This window comes from Stegostoma tigrinum, chromosome 39, assembly GCF_030684315.1.
Source record: "Stegostoma tigrinum isolate sSteTig4 chromosome 39, sSteTig4.hap1, whole genome shotgun sequence".
Taxonomy (NCBI): Eukaryota; Metazoa; Chordata; class Chondrichthyes; order Orectolobiformes; family Stegostomatidae; genus Stegostoma; species Stegostoma tigrinum.
Window position 1 is genome coordinate 3366209 of NC_081392.1, and position 23268 is coordinate 3389476.

The 23268-nt window shown below is 42.5% G+C and overlaps 1 protein-coding gene across 6 annotated transcripts in view; it reads left to right on the top strand.

Annotated features, from left to right (window-relative positions):
- The window catches only part of pld3 (phospholipase D family, member 3), a 31673-nt gene extending 8405 nt beyond the window's left edge, over positions 1-23268 (top strand). For 3 of the 6 annotated variants that reach the window (XM_048522363.2, XM_059641037.1, XM_059641036.1), the window contains 10 exons: positions 1588-1656; positions 2684-2853; positions 3162-3345; positions 9147-9264; positions 10680-10807; positions 12026-12226; positions 13570-13709; positions 18444-18609; positions 20720-20819; positions 22000-23268. In XM_048522363.2, coding sequence (XP_048378320.1) covers positions 1588-1656; positions 2684-2853; positions 3162-3345; positions 9147-9264; positions 10680-10807; positions 12026-12226; positions 13570-13709; positions 18444-18609; positions 20720-20819; positions 22000-22202 — 1479 coding nt within the window. In that variant the 3' untranslated portion in view covers positions 22203-23268. The remainder of the gene's footprint in view (positions 1-1587; positions 1657-2683; positions 2854-3161; positions 3346-9146; positions 9265-10679; positions 10808-12025; positions 12227-13569; positions 13710-18443; positions 18610-20719; positions 20820-21999) is intronic. The other 3 variants (XM_059641039.1, XM_059641038.1, XM_048522367.2) reach the window with 1 other exon arrangement.

Genomic DNA, 23268 nt, shown 5'->3' on the forward strand with positions numbered 1-23268 from the left:
TTAGGATGGGAATGTTGACTGGTTTCCTGAGAGTAGTTCAGGGCTCAGTGACCGGCTCCAGGCCCAGGCAAGAAAGGTCAATGTCATTTCCTGTTAATGAAGCTTAATTGGATTTCATTTATTTATTTCCAGGTCTGTTGTAACCAGTTCGCACTAATTCTTGCAGTGGGACCTTAAACAGACTCCTATTGTTCCCTCTCCGCATGTTCCTCCCCCATCCCCCGGGCGCTTTTACAAGATGCAATTTTCAAGAGATTCCCCGTAGTCTTGACATAGTAGGTGTTGTGCTGTTGGATCTGCCATTTTTTTTTGTGGGACTGTGATCCTGTCTGGGTGGACATGAAAGGTCCCATGTCTACTTTAAGAAGTGTAGGGGAGTTCCCTCCAATTTTATCCCGGTGCCCCAACTGGTATTTACTTGGCAATGATGGCCTAAAACCAGGCAGTGTGGTTATTTTTCAGATTGCAATTTTTGTGGGATCAGGCTGTACCTAATTTCACTGCCCAATTTGCTACTATACAATGATCCCTGCACTCAATTCAGCACTTTCTCACCTTGTGAGATTCTTTGGGATGTAGCAAGGTGGTGGAAGGTGCTGTGTAAATGCAAGCTGCCTTTTCCAGTCTGTTTAACCTCTCAATTTTGGGCCAATGTTTACTCATAGAATCATAGAATTCCTACAGTGTGGAAACAGGTCATTCAGCCCAACAAGTCCACGTAGACCTTCTGAAGAGCATCGCACCCAGACCAATCTCTTTGCCCCTTTACCCTCTAACCCAACTAATTTACACATCCCTGAACACTATGGACAATTTAGCATGGCCAATCCACCTAACTTGCACATCTTTGGACTGTGGGAGGAAACAGAAACACTGGCGGGAACCCACGGGGAGAATATGCAAACTCCACACAGACAGTTGCCTGAGGTTGAATATCAAACCCTGGTCCCTGGTGCTGTGAGGCAGCAGTGCTAACCACTGACCTACGGTGCTGCCCCACTCATTCACACTGGAAAGTGTATGATTAGAATTAGATTTCTCCAGCCCCTACTACAACATGGAAATGCCAGCCATTCATACAGAGATATTCTAAAATGGTTAGACCTCAGACTGACACTCTCTCAGAATAAAGTTTGGCCATTTAAGAGTGAGAGACAAACAAATTTCTTTATCCAGAAGGTTGTAAATCTTCAGAACTCTGCCACAAAACTGGATATGTTCAGTTGATTCAAGACAACGATCAATAGATCTTTAGACTTGAAAGGTAATACAGAATTAATAGAAAGACAGAATTGAATGAATGGATTGGCTATAATTGTATTGAATGACCGAGCAGGCCCAAGGAATGGTACAGTCCACACCTGCTCCTGTTTCTTAAGTTCTTGTGGGTGTGTGTTTGTGTGGGGTAATCATCAGTTAAAGACACAAACAGATTCAATCATGATGGTTTCCACAGTCAATCTTATGCTCCACATCTGAACTTAAGTGTTAACATATGAATGATGTGCCAAGGTCCAAGGGAATGTTGGGGAGCAGGGACCCCACAACCTGTCATTTTAATAATTGTTTTCTTCTTTTCTGCTTCAGCTGAAGCCACCAGCAGCCTTTCCTGATGGGAAGGGGAACTGTAGCCCGTGGAATTCCGGATTGCAGAAGGTGTGGAATCTAGAGACTGTTCTGGGTGTAAGGGGGAATGGGATCTTCATAGTTGATGTCTTAATCTGTTGCCTGTTTTCATGCCAACAAGCAAAAGCAAGGCGCAAAAGGATGAATCTAGAGGTCAGGTTACATAGTCTGTAATATCATGGTTAAAATCAAAGACTTGAGGGGAGATGTAGCACACGAGGTTTGTCTGTCTATGATATCCTAATGAAACACAGCATATTTTATCACTGGGTCTGATGTAATGTCACAAGATCCTGCTGTCTTATAGCTTGTGGTAAGATGAAGCTATAAATTAGTGAATGCTTTCCTTACTTCAGTAACACAAGCAGGAACATTATGCAGACAAAGCATTCGTTCCGTACCAGACTGCAGTTCAATGAGTGATTAGTGAGTTTAAAAAAATGTTTAAGATGATCAAAGGATCTGATGGGTTTAATAGGTGGAAGACTCCAGAACTAGGCAGTGTAATGTTGTTTTTCATGCTCTGTCTCTTTTCTTGCCCCCCCTCAAAAAAATGTAACTATTGAGAGGCCACAATTTGAGGTTCAGTAAAAGTGAGGTGGAAGATTTTATTAGGTAGGGGAATTAAGAGTGATAGAAGCAAGGTGGATAGTGGAGTTGAAAAGTAAAATACTGTGAATGCAGGATATCTGAAATAAAGCCAGAAAATGTTTGAAGTACTCAGCAAGTCTGGTATTGTCTGTGGAGAGAGAGAGATTTAACATTTCAAGTTTAAGAACATTTCCTAGGAAGGTGGATGTTCCCTCCAGAGTTAAGGTGCAGGTCACTCACCTAAATGAATGGTAGAACAGGCTTGAGGGACTGATTGGTCTTCTATTTAGCGATAATCCTAGCCTTTCTGACCTTGATGCTTGCCTGTAGCACTTATGGTTCACTGTTTGGTAAGGATGGGGAAGTGATGCTTTACTCTGGGGAATGAGTCTCACTGGAACCTATGGGGAGGTAACGCTGATGCTGCAGACAGCAGAGATTCTAAAGTCTGTATCTTCTCCTCCAGATCTACCGAGATGCAGTGCTGGTGTTGACCGTGATTGTCATTCTCATCCTCCTGATGATGGTGCAGTTACTGCTGTTCCCCTACAACCACCAAATGGACAAGATCCACATCCCCAGTGAGATCAGAAAAGCTGCGGCTGATATAGAGTTGGGCTGGTCTGACTCATGCAGGTACCCAGGAAATTGGCTGGGACCCCAGTTTCACCTATAAGTAGTGGTGTTGGGGGTAATAGCAAACTCTGCGATGCCCCCAGAGGGATCCTTGGTAAGTCAAAGGGTGATAAAGCGTCCTGTATGAACTTGAGAGTAAACAGTGAATTGCAACATCCTTTGAAGGTATTTGTGCGATTGATTGCAGCATTACCTGTACATAATCTGGGCCAAAGTGATGATTGTTGCAGCAATTAAACTTACTGTTCATCTTGAAACACAAGGTTCCATGAGCTGATACATTCTTATGTTGCCTCTTATGCTTGCAGTCTTGTCCTCGTTGAGAGTATTCCAGAGGGGATGCATTTTGGGCCTAACTCCACTGTGAACCCATCTATTTTTGAAGGCTGGATGAAATTGCTGAGGGAAGCAGAGAAAAGCATTGAGATCAGTTCCTTCTACTGGACCATGCAAAACAAAGACACAAACACATCAGAACCTTCTGCCTACCAGGTACAGCCTTGGGAAATGTTCAGCATCAGTCAGATTTGTATTAGAAATGGTTCAGAGGAGATTCACTCAGCTGATTCCTGGGATGAACATTCTGTGAGGCATTGAGGAGCCCTTGTGAGGAAGACATGGGCCTATACTCATTGAAGTTTCTCTCATTGTTTGGTGGTGGTGTCGTAGGAAGTCAGATGCATTACATCACTGGCAAACTCTCTGGAGTCTAATGTCTTTTCATTTTCTATTTCGTTGTAGGATGTAGGCGTCGCTGGCTGGCCAGCATTTCTTGCCCATCCCTTTTTGTCCTTAAGAAGTTGGTGGTGAGCTGACTTCTTGAACTGCTGCAGTCCACCTGCTGTAGGTTAACCCATATGCCATTAGGGAGGGAATTCCAGGATTTTCACTCACCAACAATGAAAGAAGAGCAAAATATTTCCAAGTCAGGTTGGTGATTGGCTTGGAGGGGAATTTGGAGGTGGCGATGTTCCCATATGTCTGATGCCCTTGTCCTTCTAGATGGAAGTGACCGTGGGCTTGGAAGATGCTGTCTGAGGATTTTTGGTGAATTTCTGCCGTGCATCTTCTAGATAGTACACACTGAGCGTCGGTGTGGAGGGAGAGGATGCTTGTGGATGTAGTACCAATCAAGCAGCTCCTTCTTGAGTGTTGTTGGGGCTACACTCATCCAGGCAAGTAGGGAGTATTCCATCACACTCCTGACATGTGCCTTGGAGATGGTAGACAGGCTTTGAGGAGTCAGGAGATGGGTTACTTGCAGCAGTATTCCTAGCAGCTGAACTGGTCTTGTAGCACTTTGTTTATGTGGTGAGTCCAGTTGAGTCTTTGGTCAATGATAACCCCCCAGGATGTCGATAGTGGGTGATTCAGTGATGGTAACACTGTCAAGGGGTGGTGGCTAGATTGTCTCTTATTGGTGATGGCCATAGCCTGGCTTTTGTGTGGTGTGAATGTCACTTGCCACTTGTCAGCCCAAGGCTGGATATTTGAACATTGACTGCTTCAGCACCTGAGTGATACTGAATGATGCTGAACTTTGTGTAATCATTGGCGAACATCTCCACTTCTGGCCATTGGGTTGGTCATTGATAAAGCAGCTGAAGATAGTTGGGCTGAGGACACTACCCTGTGATGCCCTGCAGTTGAAATGATTGACCTCCAATAACCACGGCTGTCTTCCTATGTGTCATGTATAACTCCAACCACTGGAGATTTTGCCCCTGATACCCATTGATTCCAATTTTTCTGGGGTTCCTTAATGCCAAGGGTTGTCACTCTCACTTCACCTCTGGAATTCAGGTCTTTTGTCTATGTTTGAATTAAGGCTGTAACAAGGTCAGGTCGAGTAACCCTGGCGGAACCCAAACTGAGCAGGTGCTGCTTGATAGCACTGTTGATGACACCTACCATCGCTTTACTGAAGGTTGAGAGTAGACTAATGGGGTGGTAATTGTCTGGGTTTGCTTTGTCCTGTTTTTTTGTACAGGACATACTTGGGCAATTTTCCACATTGTCGGGTAAGTACTGTTGTTGCAACTGTACTGGAACAGCTTGGTTAGGGGAGCGGTAAGTTCTGGAGCACAAGTCTTCATTGCTATTGCCGGAATGTTGTCCAGGCCTGTAGCCTTTGCAGTCTCCAGTGTCTCCAACTATTTCTTGATATCATGTGGAGTGAATTGAATTGTCCGAAGACTGGTATCTGTAATGCTAGGGACTGCTGGAGGAGGTCGAAACTTATCATCCACTCGGCACTTCTGGCTGAAGATTGCTGTTGAAGATGCTTCAGCCTTATTTTTTGCACTGATATGCTGGACTCTTCCATAATGAAGATGGCGATTTTTGTGGAGCTTCCTCCTCTAGTGAGTTGTTTAATTGTCCACCACCATTCATGACTGGATGTGGCAGGACTGCAGATCTTACATCTGATCCGTTGGTTGTGGGAATGCATAGCTCTGTCTATTACTTGCTGCTTTCACTGTGTGGCGTGCAAGTAGTCATATTTGGTGGCTCCACCAGGTTGATACCTCCAGCTTCAAGTATGCCTGGTGCTGCTCCTGGCATGCTCTTCTGCAGTCTCCATTGAACCAGGGTTGATCCCTGGCCTGATGGGCATGATTGATTGGGGGATATGCTGGGCCATGAAGCTACAGATTGTACTGGAGTACAGTTCTGCTCCTGTTTATGGCCCACAGTATCTCATGGTAGCCCAGTCTTGAATTGCTAGATCTGTGCGAAGTCTGTCCCATTTAGCATGGTAAAAGTGCCACACAATTTGTGTCACGTATTCTATGATGAACAGAATGGAAGTTATTCTCAGTGTGATGATGGGACTTTGTCACCACAAGGACTGTGTGATGGTCACTGTTACCAATACTGTTGTGGATAGATGCAACTGCAGCTGGGAAATTTGCAAGGATGAGATCAAGTATGTTTTTCCCTCTTGTTGGTTCCCTCACCACCTGGTACAGACCCAGTCTAGCAGCTGTGTCACTTAGGACCCGACCAGCTTAATCAGTGGTACTGCTGCTGAGCAACTCATGGTGGTGGACATTGAAATCCCCCACCCAGAGTACATTTTGTACCCTTGCCATCCTCAGTGCTTCCTCCAAGTGTTGTTCAACATGGGGGAGTACTGATTCTTCATCTGAGGGAGGATGGTATATGGTAATCAGCAGGAAATTTCCTTGCCCATGTTTAACCTGCAGCCATGAGACTTCATGGGGTCTAGAGACAATGTTGGGGACTTCTAGAGCAATGCCCTCTTTACTCTATACCACTGTGCTGCCACGTCTGCTCGATCTGTCCTGCTGGTGGAATAGGACATATCCATGGATGGTGACGGTGACGGTGGCGTCTGGGAAGTTGTCTGTAAGGTATGATTCTGTGAGTATGACTATGTCAGGCTGTTGCTTAACTAGTCTGTGAAACAGCTGTCCCAATTTTGGCACTTTTGTGAGGATCTCAGATTCTCCAGCATCTGCAGTTCCTACTATCTGTGTTAGTGAGGAGGACTTCGCAGGGTTGACAGGGCTGTTGTCTTTTCCAGTGCCTAAGTTGATTCCAGGCATTCAGCTCTTTGAGACTTTGTAGCGATTGGTACAACTGAGTGGCTTTGCTGGTCATTTCGGAAGGCATTTGAGAGTCAACCACATTGCTGTGGGTCTGGAGTCACATGTCGGCCAGACCAGGTGAGGGTGGCAGATTTCCTTCACTGAAGGACATGAGTGACCTAGATGGGTTCTCCCAACAATGGTAATGATTTGGCAATTCTTAATTCTGTAAGTTTTTTTATTATTGAATTCAGATTTCACCATCTGCTGTGTTGGGATTCGAGCCTGGGTCCCCTTCTGAGGAAGGGTCTAGACTGAAACTTCTGATGCTGCTTGGCTTGTTGTGTTCATCCATCTCTACACCTTGTTACATCAGATTCTCCAGCATCGGCAGTTCCTACTATCTCTTTCCCCAAAACATTAGATGTGTTTCTGGATTAATAGTCTAGCGAATATACCACTAGGCCGTCGCCTACTCTTTTCAAAGTAAGTCTTTGTTCCCGTTTTATTAACAATGTACACATACACTTAGCACAAGGTCCAGACTCCTGCTTCTCTCTTCAGACCCTCTCCATCATTTTATGACATGTATTACATCAGTTTAACATAGATGCCTGTTTACGTAGTCAACCCCTTACATGACTGAGTTTAGAAGAATGAGAGATTTTATTTTAAAACTATACTATGCTGAGGGTGGCTTGACAGCATGTTTCCCCTTGCAAGGGAATCCAAAACCATTTAAAAATGAGGGGTTTCTCAATTTAAGATGAGGATGTGGGTTCATTTCTTGAGTTTTTTTTGATCTATGAAATGGTTTTTCCAAGGAAGAGCACTGTCATTCAATATTTTCAAGGTTGAATTGGACAGATTTTTAATCAAGGGGAATAAAGGCCAAGTAGAAAAATTTGCAGGGAACAGAATAAGAAATATGCAATGATCATGTGGAAGCAGGCCATTTTGTCCATCAAGTCCTCACAGATCTTTCAAAAAGCATCCCACCCAGACACATGCCCCGCACCCTATCACTAACCATGTGTCAATTCACCTAACATACACATCCTTGGACACTGTGGGCAATCTAGCATGGCCTATCAACCTAACCTGCATATCTTTGGACTGTGGGAAGAAACTGGAGCTCCCAGAGGAAACCTGTGCAGACATGGGAGAACATGCAAACTCCATACAGACAGTTGCCCAAGTCTGGAATAGAACCTGGGACCCTTTTACTGAGAGAACCACAGAAACATCATGCTGCCATGTTATGAAATCTCTTTCCACATGCTATTCAGTGACATTAAGGCTGATCTGATTGTGGCCTCAACTCTACTTTCCTGTTTTCCTGGACTCCTTTGTCTACCATGCACTAATCCACCTAACCTACACATCCCTGGACACTATGGGCAATGTAGAATGGCCAGTCCACCTAAACTGCACATCTTTGGACTGTGGGAGGAAACTGGAGGAAATCCATGCAGACGTGGGACGAACATGCAAACTCCAGACATGGTCGCCAAGGATGGAATCGGCCCTAGGTCCCTGATGCTGTGAGGCAGCAGTGCTAAACACTGAGCTTCCATGCCCAAATGCCATAATGAATGGCACAAAGGCAAATGGCTATGTTATGAACAACCTCAAAGTACAACGGTGTTGATTGGGTCGAAATTAGGGACTCACTGTTCCCTCTCGGAGAATGCATTCCAAATCGTTTTTGAACAGAATCACTTTTCATTTTTGTACCACTTCAAATTGTTTCAAGTGTGTGTCCTCTAATTATTGATTTTCCATTTCTTATAAACAACTGCTATTTCTTTTATTCTATTTTTAATCTTGCATGATTTTAAGCACCATCGTCAAATTGCCTTTCTGCCCAAAGAACTGTTTCTAGTTACCAATGATATCAAAGGAAATGGGGATAGCGGGGGAAGAGAATTGGAGGTCAGTGATCAGCATGGTCTGGAATGGTACAGCAGGCTTGAGGGGCTGAATGTCCTACTCCTGGCTTCTTTGTTCCTAACCCCAGTTTAAGAACTATTCATCTGTGTCATCTCCACAGCCTTCATGTCCAGAATTGGATACAGTGTCCTAGATGGCGTTCAATGAGTGTTTTCTGTGAAGCTTAGCATAATTTTCTGTCTTTTCTACTCAACCTTGATTCATAAAGTTCAGGATCCCCTCAATTTTTATTAGCGGCTTCATTAACCTGGGTTCCATCATCTTCAAAGACACCAATACCCACAAGCCTGTCTTCTAGCAGCTCCTTTACGATTGTATCACCCTCCCAGGTTTCCGGTGCACCTATGACCTCCAGTAGATCAAAGGGAGCAGGAACATAGGAATGCTACTCGAAAATTCCCCTCCAAGTCACACACGATCATGACTTTGAAATGTATGGCCATTCCTTTGGTGTCACTGGGTTAATGTCGTGGAACTCCCTCCCTTAATAGCACTCTGTGTGTCTCTACAGCATGTGGACTATAGCAGCTCATGAAGGCCACCACCACCTCCAGAGCAATTAGGGTTGGTCAGCAACAGTTTTGTCCTAGAACAATTTCCGAAAAAAAATTAGTTCATATTGTCCATTCTAACATTCTGACCAAAATGTACCATCTCCACTCTGGGTTGAATTTCATTTTTGCCGTGCTCATCTGTCCCACCGGCCTGTCTGACTTCTCCTGAAGTCTGTCATTTTCCTCACTATTTGCCACACTTCCAGTTTTGATAAATAACTTGTCCTTTCAGGGTGAAGAGGTTCTGCAGAAATTGCAGGAAGTTTCTAAGAATCTCTCCGTGCGTATCGCTGTCAGTAAACCGTCAAGGACACAAAATCTGGCTGACCTGGATCTTCTGAAGAAGAGTGGTATGTTTACCAAAGCTTTGAGCCCATATAGCTTTTCAACATGTTTGAGTGCTGATTTGAGTCATTGTTTTTTGAAGAATCTGTTTTTTTTTCCCTCTATTCATGCGATGTGGGCATCATTGCTAGATCAGCATTTATTGCCCATCCTTAATTGATCAGAGGGTAGTTGTGTTATTTACATTTTTATAAACCTGGAGTCACATGTAGACCAGACCAGATAAGGATGACACATTTCCTTCCCTAAAGGACATTAATGAACCCGATGGGTTTATGACAATGAACAATGGTTACTTGATCACCGTTAGGCTAGCTTTCATTACTATTATGCCACCATTTCTCTAATCTATCTGCCAATAATTGCATGAAGGGAACATTTTCAGGGCTCATAATATGTGATCAGTTAGATTGTTCTGCCAAAGTAATGGTGCCAAAGGCACAATGGCCTCTTTTTGGACTGTTATCTGTAATTCTCTGCCACCTAGTTTTCTGTTTGAGTTAGCTGTGGATTAATGGGAAGTGTCCCCCAACTCATAATCAAGATTGTGGGCATGAGCCCTTCTCGGGAGACTTGAGCTCCAGTGCAGTTTTGAGGGAGCAGCACACTGTTGAAAGTTATTATCTTTTAGATGAGACTGTAAATCAGGTGAAAGAAGCCTCCAAGATAAATTTCCTCAGGGCACTATTCAGATGAGGGCTCACTCTAGTGCCGTGGCTGATATTTATCCCACTATCTTCATTATAGCAGCTTATCTGCTTATCATCACATTACCTGTGTTTTTTTTTTGGGGTGTGTTGGATGGCTGTGCTCCGTGGATTGCTGTTTCTAATATTACCATCTTGACTGCACTTCAGAAGTAATTCATGAGCTATGAAAAACTTTGAGATGACAAAGCTCAACACCATCCAGGACAAAGCAGCCTGCTTAATCAGCACTCCATCCATTGTCTTCAATATTTAGTCCCTCCACCACTAGTGCAAAAGTAGCAATAGTATATATTATTTACAAGATGTACCACAGCAGCTCAGCAAGGCATCTTTGACAGAATCTTCCAAACAGACAACCTTTACTGCCAAGAAGGCTGATGCTAACAGATCCATTAAAAAATCACCACTTGTAATTTCCCCTCCACCTGCACACTAACAGTCCTGACTTGGAAATATACCACCATTTGTTCACTGTCACATTCCTGGAATACTCTCTTTAAAAGCATTGTGGGTTTGCCTATGCCACAAGTACTGCAGTGGTTTGAGTAGATGGCTTGTCATCTCCTTCTCAAGGGCTTTGAGGGATGGGCAACAAATCTGGTCTAGCCAGTGATTCTCTTGACTAAATATAAAAAAATTACAAGTTCTGCATTGACTGTCAAGTGAACATAACACATGTGGTTATTGGACTGCGTTTAATCTGTCAACAGGAGCTAAGTTTACGGTTGTGGACATGCCCAGGCTGACAACTGGGGTTCTACATACAAAATTCTGGATTGTTGACAGGAAACATGTATACATTGGAAGTGCTAACATGGATTGGAGATCGTTGACACAGGTACTGAGGAGAAGCCGTGGACTGGCACAGCTTAAGATGTGAAGTGCCAGCACTGTTGTATCTAATGGCAAAGCCTGAAAAGTTCACGCTCATAATGCGTGCTAGAAGCCATGAGATATACACACACTCTCAAATTGCTGTCTTTTTCATTCAACTTTTTCAAATAAATATGGGGCATCCTCATGAAAATCTTGATCAATCAGCATTAATATGCCTGGTTTGAAAATAAAAGCTTCACAATTAACTGTTCCCTGGTGCATTTTTCCAGAGCAAAGCCTCTACCAATTAGAGTCCATTTGCCAACTCTTTCTTTCATGCAGTATAAGTTGTTCCCTTTGAAATTTGGCGAACTTGCAGTTCTGTCCTGCTGAGCACAAAGCGAAAAGCATGTTTCTTTCTTTTGCCATGCTCAAGTTGCTGACTGTCTGGTGACCATTTTCCTCGAGACTTCACAGGAAAAGTCAAGATAGCATGAACTGAGCATCGGAACTGGGAAGAGTATATTGCCAGGTATATTGCCTCTTGGCCTCAATTTGCCCGCAAGTAGTAAAGGAGGAAAGAATGAGCATTTGTGGAGGGAGTGATCAAGGGTAGGTGGCGGGATCAACTTGAGCATATGAATAGGACATGTGGTGATGAAAGCAATTTGTTGGAATATTCGAAAGGCGCATTATTGTGGAGTCAGGAACTTTGTTCCTGCCTTTCAGTGCTCTGGGTTCAAGTAAATAGTTTCTATTTGTATCGTTGTTTGCAAATCTATCCATGGCCCCACCATTTCCCTATGTCAGTAATTTTATCCAAGCCCACAATCCTCTGAAATCTCTCTGTTCTACTTATCCTTGCCTTTCACGTTTCCCCAATTCTTATTGTTCCACCGTTGATAGTTGTACCTTCAGCTGTCTGAGCCCAAGCACTGGAATTCCCTCCCGAAACCTATCGTCATGTCTACCTTACACTTCTCCTTTAAGACCCCTAATTAAAACCAACTTTTTAGTCAAATTCTGGCCATCTTGTATGGCTCGATGTGACACATGCTTCTGTGAAGTGCCTTGGAACGCTCCATTATATCCTGAGGTCTCTTTGGGGCATTTTATAGATGTGAAGAGTGTTATGTAAATAAGTGTTTTTTTTAGTCAGGAGCTTTGTTTTCAGTATGCTCAACACCCAATTGCTCATGTTTGCCAAGTTTCCTTGCCTTGACGTTCTTACTTTTGACAGGTTAAAGAGCTGGGAGCCATCATTTTCAACTGTAGCCAACTGGCTGAGGATCTAGGCAAGACTTTCGAGGAGTACTGGAATATCGGCGGGTCCAACAGCAGCATCCCATCTCCATGGCCTAGTAATTACTCAACATCGTACAATGAGAAAAACCCGATGGAGCTGGAGCTCAACAACAGTCTAGCCAGTGTCTATTTCTCAGTAAGCTTCCCAAATGTTGCCCATTTCTTCTGGAGGGTTTTATGGAGACTGTGTAAATGTGTGGCAGGAGTTCAGCAGTTTGGAGTTAGTTCACTTGCTAGTCAGGCTTTTTGATTACTTGTTCATGGGATGTGGGTGGCCTTAATAGAGAAATTCATCTTGACCATTTGGCAACTCTTCTGTATTGGTTTGGTACATGTGAGTACATGAAAAGTTTGACTCTTTCAAGGGGAAGTTTCAAATGTCAAGCACATTCTTTGCTGACTGGAGTGATTGTGCATGGTAATGACCAGACCAGGGCTAAAGATAGACTAGATTGGTTCTAGGGTGTTAGTCTGGTTCTCTGGATTATTAGTTCATTGATATTTCTGCTATGATACCATCTAACAATATTAATGTACACAAATCTCAAAGTTGAAATGCAGGAGTAAAAAGCAGTATTTTTTACTCTTAGATGGAATGAGGGTGATGCTGGCTAGACCATCATTTATTGCCTATCGGTAAGTACCTAGAGGGCAATTAAGAGTCAACCACATTGCTGTGGGTCTGGTGTCACGTGCAGGTCAAGTAAAGATGGCAGATTTCCTTCTCTAAAGGATATTAGTAAATGAGGTGGGTTTTTACAACAATGAACAGTGGGTACACAGTCACTATTAGACTCGCTTTTTATTCCAGATTTTCGTTACATTCAAATTCGTACCATCTGGTGAGATTTGAATCCATGTACTCAGAACAGTAGCTTGGAATCCTGGATAACTGCCTCCCCAACATTATGTTATCTGCTTTTACAAAGGAATTGGAAAATAAGAGAATTCAAGTCTTTTTGGCATTGCATTATGACTCTTAGTGACACCACACTTGGAATACTGTTCCATTTTGGTCTCCTTCCTTAAGAATCGGTTTGTCCTTGACAGTGTGCCGCAAATGTTCAGGCAGTTGACTCCAGGGATGATGGAATTGTTATATGAGGAGAGAATGACCAGATGAGAGCTTTTATTCTCTGGGGTTTATAAAGGGAGGGGGCAACTCCCTGAAGCCTTGAGCATTGATGGAAGGTAGGCAGGCTAGATATTGGGGGATATTTGGCGAGCTGTGGATTTCCAGACATTCTGTATTTTCAAGACAGACAATGACAGTGTGTTTTGGATACTAGGGGGGATTCAAGGAATTGGGGGTAAATGGCGGTAAGACCAAGATATAATAAATGAGCTAGGATCTCATTGATGGAATAGTTCTGAGGGACTGATATACTATGCTTCTCTCCCTCCCAATAGTGTCAGTCTGGCTATTCTTGAGAATAGGGTTGCATTGTCTTCATGTCTTTGTTCCTTTTCTCCTTTCAGAGCTCTCCCCGTGCATTGTGCCCAGATGGACGGACTGATGACCTTACCTCCATTCTCAGTATCATTGATGATGCAAAAAAGTTTGTGCATGTGGCAGTCATGAATTATATTCCGGTAACAGTGTTCTCTTATCCCAAAAGGTAAACTAGAGCCCTTCATCTACAATGTAGATTATTCTATTTATGTGCATGTGTTTCTATGTGTGTTTGTGTCAGCACGTGTGTGTTAATGCACAGCTTCCTTTTCAGTTGTTCTCTGGGCTAGATTTTCACCCCTATGAGACAGGAAGTTTGAGTTATGTAATTCCCTGAGATACCTCCCTTTGCCAGTAGGGACCCAACCACCATGCTTTCATCCTGGAAAGGTTCATACAGTTAGTCGATTGCCACTGGTGGCAGTTAAGAGTTGGGGAGATGGGTTAGTTTGAAAGCCTGCCTCAATTCTCTAAGACTTGGTCTTACTTGTATCCAAGGCTGATTCTAATCTAGTTTATCTAGCCCTCGCCTTTCATATCACCTCACCCCTCTGTTCAATCCCTATGCCAGTCCATGCTCTCAGGCACTCCATGAAAACCCCAATGCCACTTCTGTAGCCCCTCTGCATGATTGACTTCCACTCACCCAGTATGCATTATGGAACTAATGAGACACACAATGACATGGAAACTCTTGAAATGGATTTCAAAAATCTATTCCGGAATCAACTTTGAAGAGAAAAACTGCTGTTCATGTAACTGTATGAAAAAGCTCATCAGTGCCATTGTTAATAACAAAATCTTCACAGTTTTTGACTTTATTCAAATAACCTGCAGACATTGAAAGAGTTCAAGGCAAGATAATAATTCATTACAATCTCATGAAGCTACTAATCTTTCAAAATAACTCCACTCACCCCTGTGGAAATAGACCCCTGATGAATAATCCTTTATTGAATCAGTTCATCCAAGCATTCGTAATTAGACCTTCAGGAAAAACTTGTCTGGTCATCTGCTATTTTGATACTCTTGACAAATGGTCTAATTATTAAGGTTTGAGATCCAAGACACACACTTTCATAAACTTGCACCATCATGAGCTAATCTTTTAGGGGCTGTTTGGTGCTGTTGTCTCAATGCAAGAGTTCGGAAGCTTCAGTATCCCCACAGGCTGGGACAGCCCGTAGTGGGCTTTGAGCTCTGTACTTCTGACGAGGCTGGCATGCACCCACTGAGATAGAAATGATCATTGGCCACCAATCGCCTGGCTAATTGGTAATTCATATTTTGTAATAGCGCTAAACAATGTCATTGAACACTTGACATCAATGCTCAGTCATACAGCAATTGCAGGTGAATTTTAATCTTTTTTGCTTTGTGAAGTATTTAGCTTGAAAGCAGAATGTGAGTATTGTTTAATTCTGTGTATAACTGCAATAGTACCTTGGTTACTAAATAAGTATAGTATTTCCTTGAGCTAAATGTAGGTATGTGATTTGTTAACCTGTGCAGTGTCCAAGGGCTGTCCTACCTAAGATGGAGCAAATGGTTAAAATAGTGCTGAGTGAGCAATCTTGATTGTACAACTCTGAGCTAAGTTAAAGACTCACTCCTTTCATCATTAAACGATGCATCTGCATAAAATTGTTGTGCAATCTACACATTTTAGTCACTGGTGCTGACAAAGCTATAGAACTATGCTTCCCAAATGACTTCCCAATGCATTCCCATTTTAATTTTTGGAAATCAACATGAACACCAGCAAAAACAGAAGCACAATAAAACAATAGCCTTTGTTTATTATTAATTAAATATTAAGTTTAGATATTATAGATCAATGTAAAACATTGAAATTTGGAAATATTTTCAAAAATTTTGTAAAAATATTATTTTGTGAACCAACCAATTATTACTGCATAAACTGCCCCATTTGGGATATAATTATTAAACTTTGTTTTTAAACTGTTTTGTAAAAATGTTATTTAGTTCTCACCAGTCCAGTATTTCATCTGAGCTGCCCCAGACCTGGTCCAGGGAATAACGAATGTGTAGGTTAAGGATCTTGAGTTGACTGATTTTTGGAGCTCAGGTCATTCTGCAGAGCTAGGTTAATAGTTGGGTTGAGACAGGCCATACCTCAGTAGCGGAAGCACCAGCACTGGGCTTGTGGTGGTTGTCACCAAATGTCAAGATTTGATGGAGCAACCATGTGCAGGAGCCCATGGTCCAGACAGAAAGAGACTGAGTGATAAGCAGGACACGAGCAGGTTGGATGCCACTTGGGTCTTAGTGCCAGTGAGTGATGCAGTAGTGGAGGAGGGAGAGATGTGATCCTATTCAGTGTTTGTCTGATATCAGATGAAGTCACGACCCACAGTCTAGGAGCCACTGCTCTAAGGTGCCCTGGAATTACATATTCACTAAGATATAGTTTGTCCTGACTTGCCTTCTTGCTTGGCTTGAGAGTTCATAATTGTTCTCCGATTCAACAACAAGACTACCATATCCCATTTGGTTTTATCCCCATTAATTTTAACTGCATGCACAGAGAGGAGATCTTTTGTTTGTTTATGTCTTTTCTGTGTTAAGCTCCATCAGTCACTGCTCTGGTCTTCTCCACTTTTTTTTCCACATTCAATGTCATTTCTGAGCTTCCCCCCTCTGCCTGGGGAATGTGCACCTTTGACCAGCTCCACATAATATCCGTAGGCTCAGTCAACCCGACCCATTCTTCTGATGAGATAAATTAAACCAAAACCCCTGATTATCCTCTAGGGAGATCATAAACAATTCAAAGAAGTGTTTTCTCCAAGTGGGATTCCAAAGGTGTTATCTCGCTTCACAACAGTGCTTTATTGGCTGTAAAACATTAGGATGTTCTGATGCACTACTCGGACCACATCTGGAATACTGTGAACAGTTTTGGGCCCTTATCTAAGATATTTAAGATTCACTCAATGCTTAATCAACCTATTACATCACAGGAAGAATTTCATTTATATTAACAAAATCTCTCCATTTTAATCTTTTCATTAAGATCAGAATGCTTACATGAATGCTTGCAGACTGTTACACAAGAAAGAAAAATAGAGCTTCTACACAAATTGCATATTTTCATGGTGACAAGTAAAAGGAACAAAATAAACTAAAAATAAACTAAAACTCGGTTCCTCCTAAAACAAAAATTGTCACTTATAGTGCAATTGGAAAAATTTCAGCATTAAATTTAATTCAAAATCCTAGAGACCATTGAAATTAACTTACAGTACTGAGTCAAAACTAAAGAAAATCAAACATTTACCAAGCTTTGTGAGTTGTGCTATGGATTGGGGAAAATAACCACTGACCCCATCACCACACTGTGATGGGATGTATCAGAGATGCAGTAATTTGTCTCTCAAACCACAATACCTGTAAATAAAAAGTTGATAAGTTAGGAAATTGTACGTACTTCACTTTATTTTAATATACAAAAATATTTATAGTACACACGTCTTAAAATATGATTTAGTTTATGATAACCACTTGGAGTCAATCTTACTGCACTAACTGTCCCTAGAACAAAGATAACTTTGGGCCAATTAGGTGAGGAGTGACAGATGGAGTTTAATTTAGGTAAATTTGAGACATTGCATTTTGGTAAGACAAGTAAGAGTAGGACTTACACACCTAGTGGTAGGGTCCTGGCAAGTGTTGCTAATAAGAGACCTTGGGTTGCAGGTTCATAGTTCCTTGAAGGTAGAGTTGCAGGTAGACAGGGTAGTGAAGAAGGCATTTGGTACACTTGTTTTTATTGGTTACTGAATTGGGTATAGGAGTTAGGATGACATGATGCTACTGTACAGGACATTGTTAGGCCACTATTGGAATATTGCATTCAATTCTAGTCTCCCTGCTATTGAAAATATATTGTTAAAGTTGAAAGGGTGCAGAAAAGGTTTACAAGGATGTTGCTGAGTTGGAGGTTTTGAGCTATAGGGAGACGCTGAATAGGCTGGGGCTATTTTCCGTGGACCACTGGAGGCTGAGGGGTGACTTTTTAGGGTTTTATAAAATCATGAGGGGCATGGATTGGATAAATAGACAAGGTCTTCTTCCCAGGGTTGGGGAGTCCAAAACTAGAGGGTATAGGCTTAAGGTGGGAGGGAAAAGAGGAAGTAGTGGAGGCTGCTACAATAACAGCATTTAAAAGGCACCTGGATGGATATACAAATAGGAAGGGTTTCAAGGGATATGGACCAAATGCTGGCAAATGAGACGAGATTAATTTAGGATATCTTGTCCAGTTGGCCCAAAGGTTCTGTTTCTTTGCTGTACAACTCTGACTGTAAATTGCTAGGATCAGAGACAGTCTGGAGAAGTTTCACTAGATTGATCCCAGGTAGGGAGGACTATCCTATGAGAATAGGCTGCGTAGGTTGGAATATACTCATTGGAATTTAAGACAATGAGAGGCAGACAAGAGAGGGTAGCTGTGGCGAGGTGGTCTCTCCTTGTCAGAGAGCCTAGGACCAGATCATCTCAGAAATAAGGGGTTGCTCATCCACAGAGAACAGTCAGGGCTGAGTCATTAAGTATATTCAAGGCTAAGAGTAGACATTTTTTAATCAGTAAGGGAATCAGGATTATTGGAAAAAGGCATGAAAGTGGAGTTGAGGGTTCTCAGATTATCTGTGATCTCATTGAATGATGAAGCAGAGTTGATGGGCTTAATGGCCTCTTTATGCTGTCTTTTGGAGGTTGTGAACGGTGTTACATAAATGACAAAATCTACTTTATTTGCAATATGCAAATCAGTCAGGCCCAGTGAATCTTGTGATGGGTCCACATATACCCTTGGTCCTTGTTGATCAGTTGGCAAGGTTGGCACTGCCTAATACAATGTCACCTTCGTTTGTAGATATTGGCCAGATATCGACACGCGTTTGCGGAAGGCCGCATTTGAGCGGAAGGTGAAAGTAAGGCTCCTAATCAGCTGCTGGTCACACTCCAACCCATCCATGTTCCCTTTCCTCCAGTCACTGGCAGCTCTGAAGAGTCGTGAAAGGCTGCTAAATGTGGAAGTGGTGAGTAAACAGATATTGAAAAGCATGAATACAGAAAGTAGCTTTGCTGGGCTCCATTACAGAGAATTCATCTGTTCTAAAATGTGCTTTGGGATTTGTTTTTTGACTTGCTCTAGGTGGAAAATGTCATTGGAAATCCAAACGGAGGTTATTCAAGCTCTCCACCCTGTTTTGCCATCCAAATAACCTTGTGTCCGCTCTAGATTTTAATTCCTTATACCCACCTTGGTTTTCTAACCTGCGGTACCCTTGGTGGCTCAGTGGTTAGCGTTGCTGCCTTGCAGCACCAGGGAGCCAGATTCGATTCCACTCTTGGGCGACTGTCTGTGTGGAGTTTGCACATTCTCCACGTGTCTGTGTAGGTTTCTACCGGGTGCTCCGGTTTCCCCTCTCAGTCTAAAGATGTGTGGGTTAGATGGATTAGCCACGCTAAATTGTCCAATTGTGTTCAGTGATGTGAAGGTTAGTTGGGAAGTGCAGAGTTACAGGGATAGGGTAAGGGGATGGGTCAGGGTGGGATGCTGTTCAGAGGCTCGGTGTTGACTTGTTAGGCTGTATGACCTGTTTCCACACTGTAGGAATTCTAAGGAAAATCTGTTGATCTCAGCCTTAGTGTTTTTGATTGACCTTCAACATCAACGGTTTTATTGGGGGATAGACAGTTCTACTCCCCTCTGTGTGAGGAAGTCCTTCCTAGCATCACATGCAAATAGCTTGGCTCAAATTTTAATGTTATCTCCCCTTCTTTTGGACTCCTCCAGAGTTAGAATTAAGTTGTTCTTTAAGATTACCATTAAGATAGGCCATTCTATTCTTTGTTTACCATTCCTTCATTATTTTCCCCCTTTTTATAGAGCAGTTGGGAGATGGTGGAAGATAGCCTGGGCTGATCATCAAGTCATTTAATCACTTAGAATCATAGAAACCCTACAGTGCAGAAAGAAGCCATTTGGCCCATCAAGTCTGCATGAACCTCCAAAGAACATCCCACTCAGATTGACCCTCCACCCTATCCCTGTAACCCTGCATTTACTTTGGTTAATCCACCAAGCTCTCACATTCCTGGACACTTATTTGGGGCAGTTTAGCATGGCCGCTCCATCTCACCTGCACTGTGAAAAGAAACCTGTGCAGACACAGGAGAACATGCAAACTCCATACAGGCAGTTGCCCAAGACTGGAATAGAAACTGGGTCCCTGGTATTGTACTAACCACTGAGTCACTGTGCTGCCATGTCATGAAAATTCTTTCCACATGCTATTCAATAACATTAAGGCTGATCTGATTGTGGCCGCAACTTTACTTTCCTGCTTTCCTGGACTCCTTTGTCTACCAAAAATAAGAGACTGGTTAACACAAAAGGACACAAGTTCACTTATTTGAATAGCTGGTGAACTAGTACATATGTCTGAGACGGTTGCTTCCTCAAACAAACCTGAGACCAAGTCAGAATCACTTCATGTATTGCTTTATTTCCTTTCTAGTGATGTATATAGGAAACATTACAAGTGCCAACACTATTTCACACCCCTGTCCCCACCTTCCTCCTAAAAGAGTTATCACAACACCCTGTAAACCTTTTAAATCAGGTTCTGAATCTGGTGAATCTGTGCAGAATTTCTCCAAGACCAAAATATTTCTCTCCTGTGGTGTGTACCTAGAATGGATTACAATATTGACATTAGGGGCACCATCTAGAGCCAGCATAACTTTCACCCCTTTTGTATTTAAGTCCCTTGAGATAAGGTCAAACGTTCAGTTAGACTTCTAAATAATCTTTTGCGCTGTCCAGTAATTTGCAGCGATTTCTGCCCTTGGGTCTCCAAATCTGTCGGGTCCTTTGCAGCTTCCAGATTCCTGCCATTCGTTGCTGCAATGACTAATTGGTCGCACTCCCTCCTCCCAACTCCTTGGCCTCTGCCCTGGATTCTCCTTCAGCACAGTCCTTATTTGCCCTGTTCTCTGCCACTCAGCAATGCACTAGATAGGCAGTTGAACCCACTGACACTAACTTGTTCTGGAGATGTCAATACTACCAGCAACATCTGTGCCACTGGAGGTGCTTTGCCATGGAAACCAGTAATAACCCGTTATGCTTCATTCTCACAGAGAATTTTCAGGGTCCCAGCAACGCAGAAGCAAAGTTGTATCCCCTACGCACGTGTCAATCACAACAAGTACATGGTGACGGACAGAGTGGCCTATATTGGTAAGCAATCATACTGTCATCTGATCTTGCACACAATTGGTTTTACAACTTATCAATGGCACATTTATGTCTAGAGGGTTAGTGTTTAGGAATGAGACAATATTTTGGACTGTTGTGTTTGGATTAAGTTCTTATTTTTCTCAGAATAATGCAACAATAGTTTTAAGTTGAAACAGTTTATTTACATGATTTAAAAGCCTTTTTGCAGAATTTTCAATATGTGCAATAATGTGTATGAGCAGTATATTTAGTCCTGCTAGAATTTGAGTCAAGAGTCAGTTACTTGAGTCATAAGCTCCACCTTTTAGGGTATAGCGATCAAGTACCCCACAAGGATCTGTAGTCCGATAAGCTTAATCAAACACTATGTGGACCTTCCCCAAAAGAAAGATTGCAAATGAAATTCCATTATATCAGAAGGGTAAGAAAGTGAGAGAAACCAATAACTCTATAGACTAGCCCATCCAGCATCTGTTTTGGGAAAGTCGTATCTCAAACACTGGTTCACTGTGTGGATTTGTAAAATTTAGGTCCTGCCCAAAGAGCACAATTTGATTTTTGTTTAGAAGCAACAATTAAAGTAATAGACAGTAAGATGCTTATAGATGTAAATTGTATAGATTTCCAGATTGTATTGGATAATGTTCTGCATCAGAGGTGGCTGGATAAAATTAAAGCTCATTAAACTGAGGGTAAATTATTTATCTGGTTAAGAGATTAGCTAGACGGTAGGAGACATCATAATTAGAGACAATGGATGTGCAATTAAATTAGAAGAAAATGACTAATGTTCCCATGTTTCTGCTAAGACCTCAAATGATTGCCGTGTTTATTATGCTTTAAGTAACAATGAAGAGCTAACTATTTAAGTTTGCTGACTCAATGATTGGTGGCATAGATAGGATAAGTGGGCCAAAGGTTTACAGTGAAGTTAAGTTTCCCCCAGCCTCTCAATGATGTTGCTTTCAGTCCTCCTGCTCCAAGCTCAAAGCTTCTCCTTTGGAAATGCAGTATATAGCCGATGCACATTGGCCACACCTGAAAATAGTACAGGAGACAAAGAGAAATTCCCACATTGATGATGTCTCTGTCTCTGTCTCTGTCTCTGTCTCTCTGTCCAAACTAATCACAAACCCCTGGATCCGGTTAAACAGAATGTTTTCATGTGTGTTTTTTCCAGGGACTTCCAACTGGTCTGGTGACTACTTTGTGAACACAGCAGGTGTAGGCCTGGTGGTTAACCAGAGCAGCACAATGAGGCACTCCACAGGCTCTTCTGTACGAAAACAACTGCAGGACGTGTTTAGTCGAGACTGGAACTCGCCGTTTAGCAAGGCTGTGAATAATGGGGAGGATTTGAGCCAGATCTGTAAATATATCTAACAGGCCTGTGGGGAAATTGTTCACTCAAGGCCAGCATTGAATCAACTTGAGGACCAAAATCCAGTACAACCCAAAAACTGATCTGGAATCCTGACTGATCTTGAGTCTCATTCATCAATTCCCTTCAAGAGGCCACATTCAACAGGGAGTGATGGCAGAGGATGTGAACATGGGGTTGAATATTCATTGTAAGTTCTTCTAATCAATCGACAATCTTGGCAGAATATCCTCTGGATCGAAACTTTGCCATTACTCCAGGATTTGCATGAGACAAGTAGACTATCTCTCGTAGAAATTCAACCCGATGGAAATTGGTGCTTGTGCAGAAGCTTTGGCAATGAACGTTACCAACATCCTTGTTTTTACCCCAGTTTATTGCACTGCCCTCGATTGCATTCCTGTGTGCTCACAGTTTAGGAGACAGGTTGTAGGGCTGCGTGGGTCTCTAAATGCAGGCCCTACCTTGCACTGGTTTATCAGACAAGTTCAACATCTCTCTGGTCAGTTGCTGTCAGAATCTTAATGGATAATGAGTTTCAGTCGGTCCCCATTCAGCTCCTGCTGGATTTGGTCCATTTCAGCAAAGTGGCCCTCACTCAGTAATCTCTCACAGAGAGCACACAGGCCAACAGTTGCAAAGAGGTTACCACAGTGCTGTAGGGGCCACACTGCTCTTCTCAGCCTGCACCAGGAGAGAGATCTTTACTCTGTACTTAACATCTTGCTGTGCCTGTCCTGGGAATGTCTGGGGCAGTATAAAGGGAACTTTTATATCTGGCCCTGTGCTGTACCTGCCCTAGGAGTGCATGTTTGTGCTGATTTCCAATTCTAACCGGGATAAGGGACGGTAAAAGTACACCAATATAAGTAAAAATGCAGTTGCACAGTAATTTTATTTCATCCAATTTCCCTACTAAGTACCCAAATTAAGAGTGAGGAGAGTGCCAGAAATGATGGAACCTGACGAACTGCATTTTCAATACACATTATGCTACCTCGTACTGTATGCCTACTTTTGTCAGTTTTGAAATAAAATCTGTTTTCGGCCTGACAATCTTGAGGACTT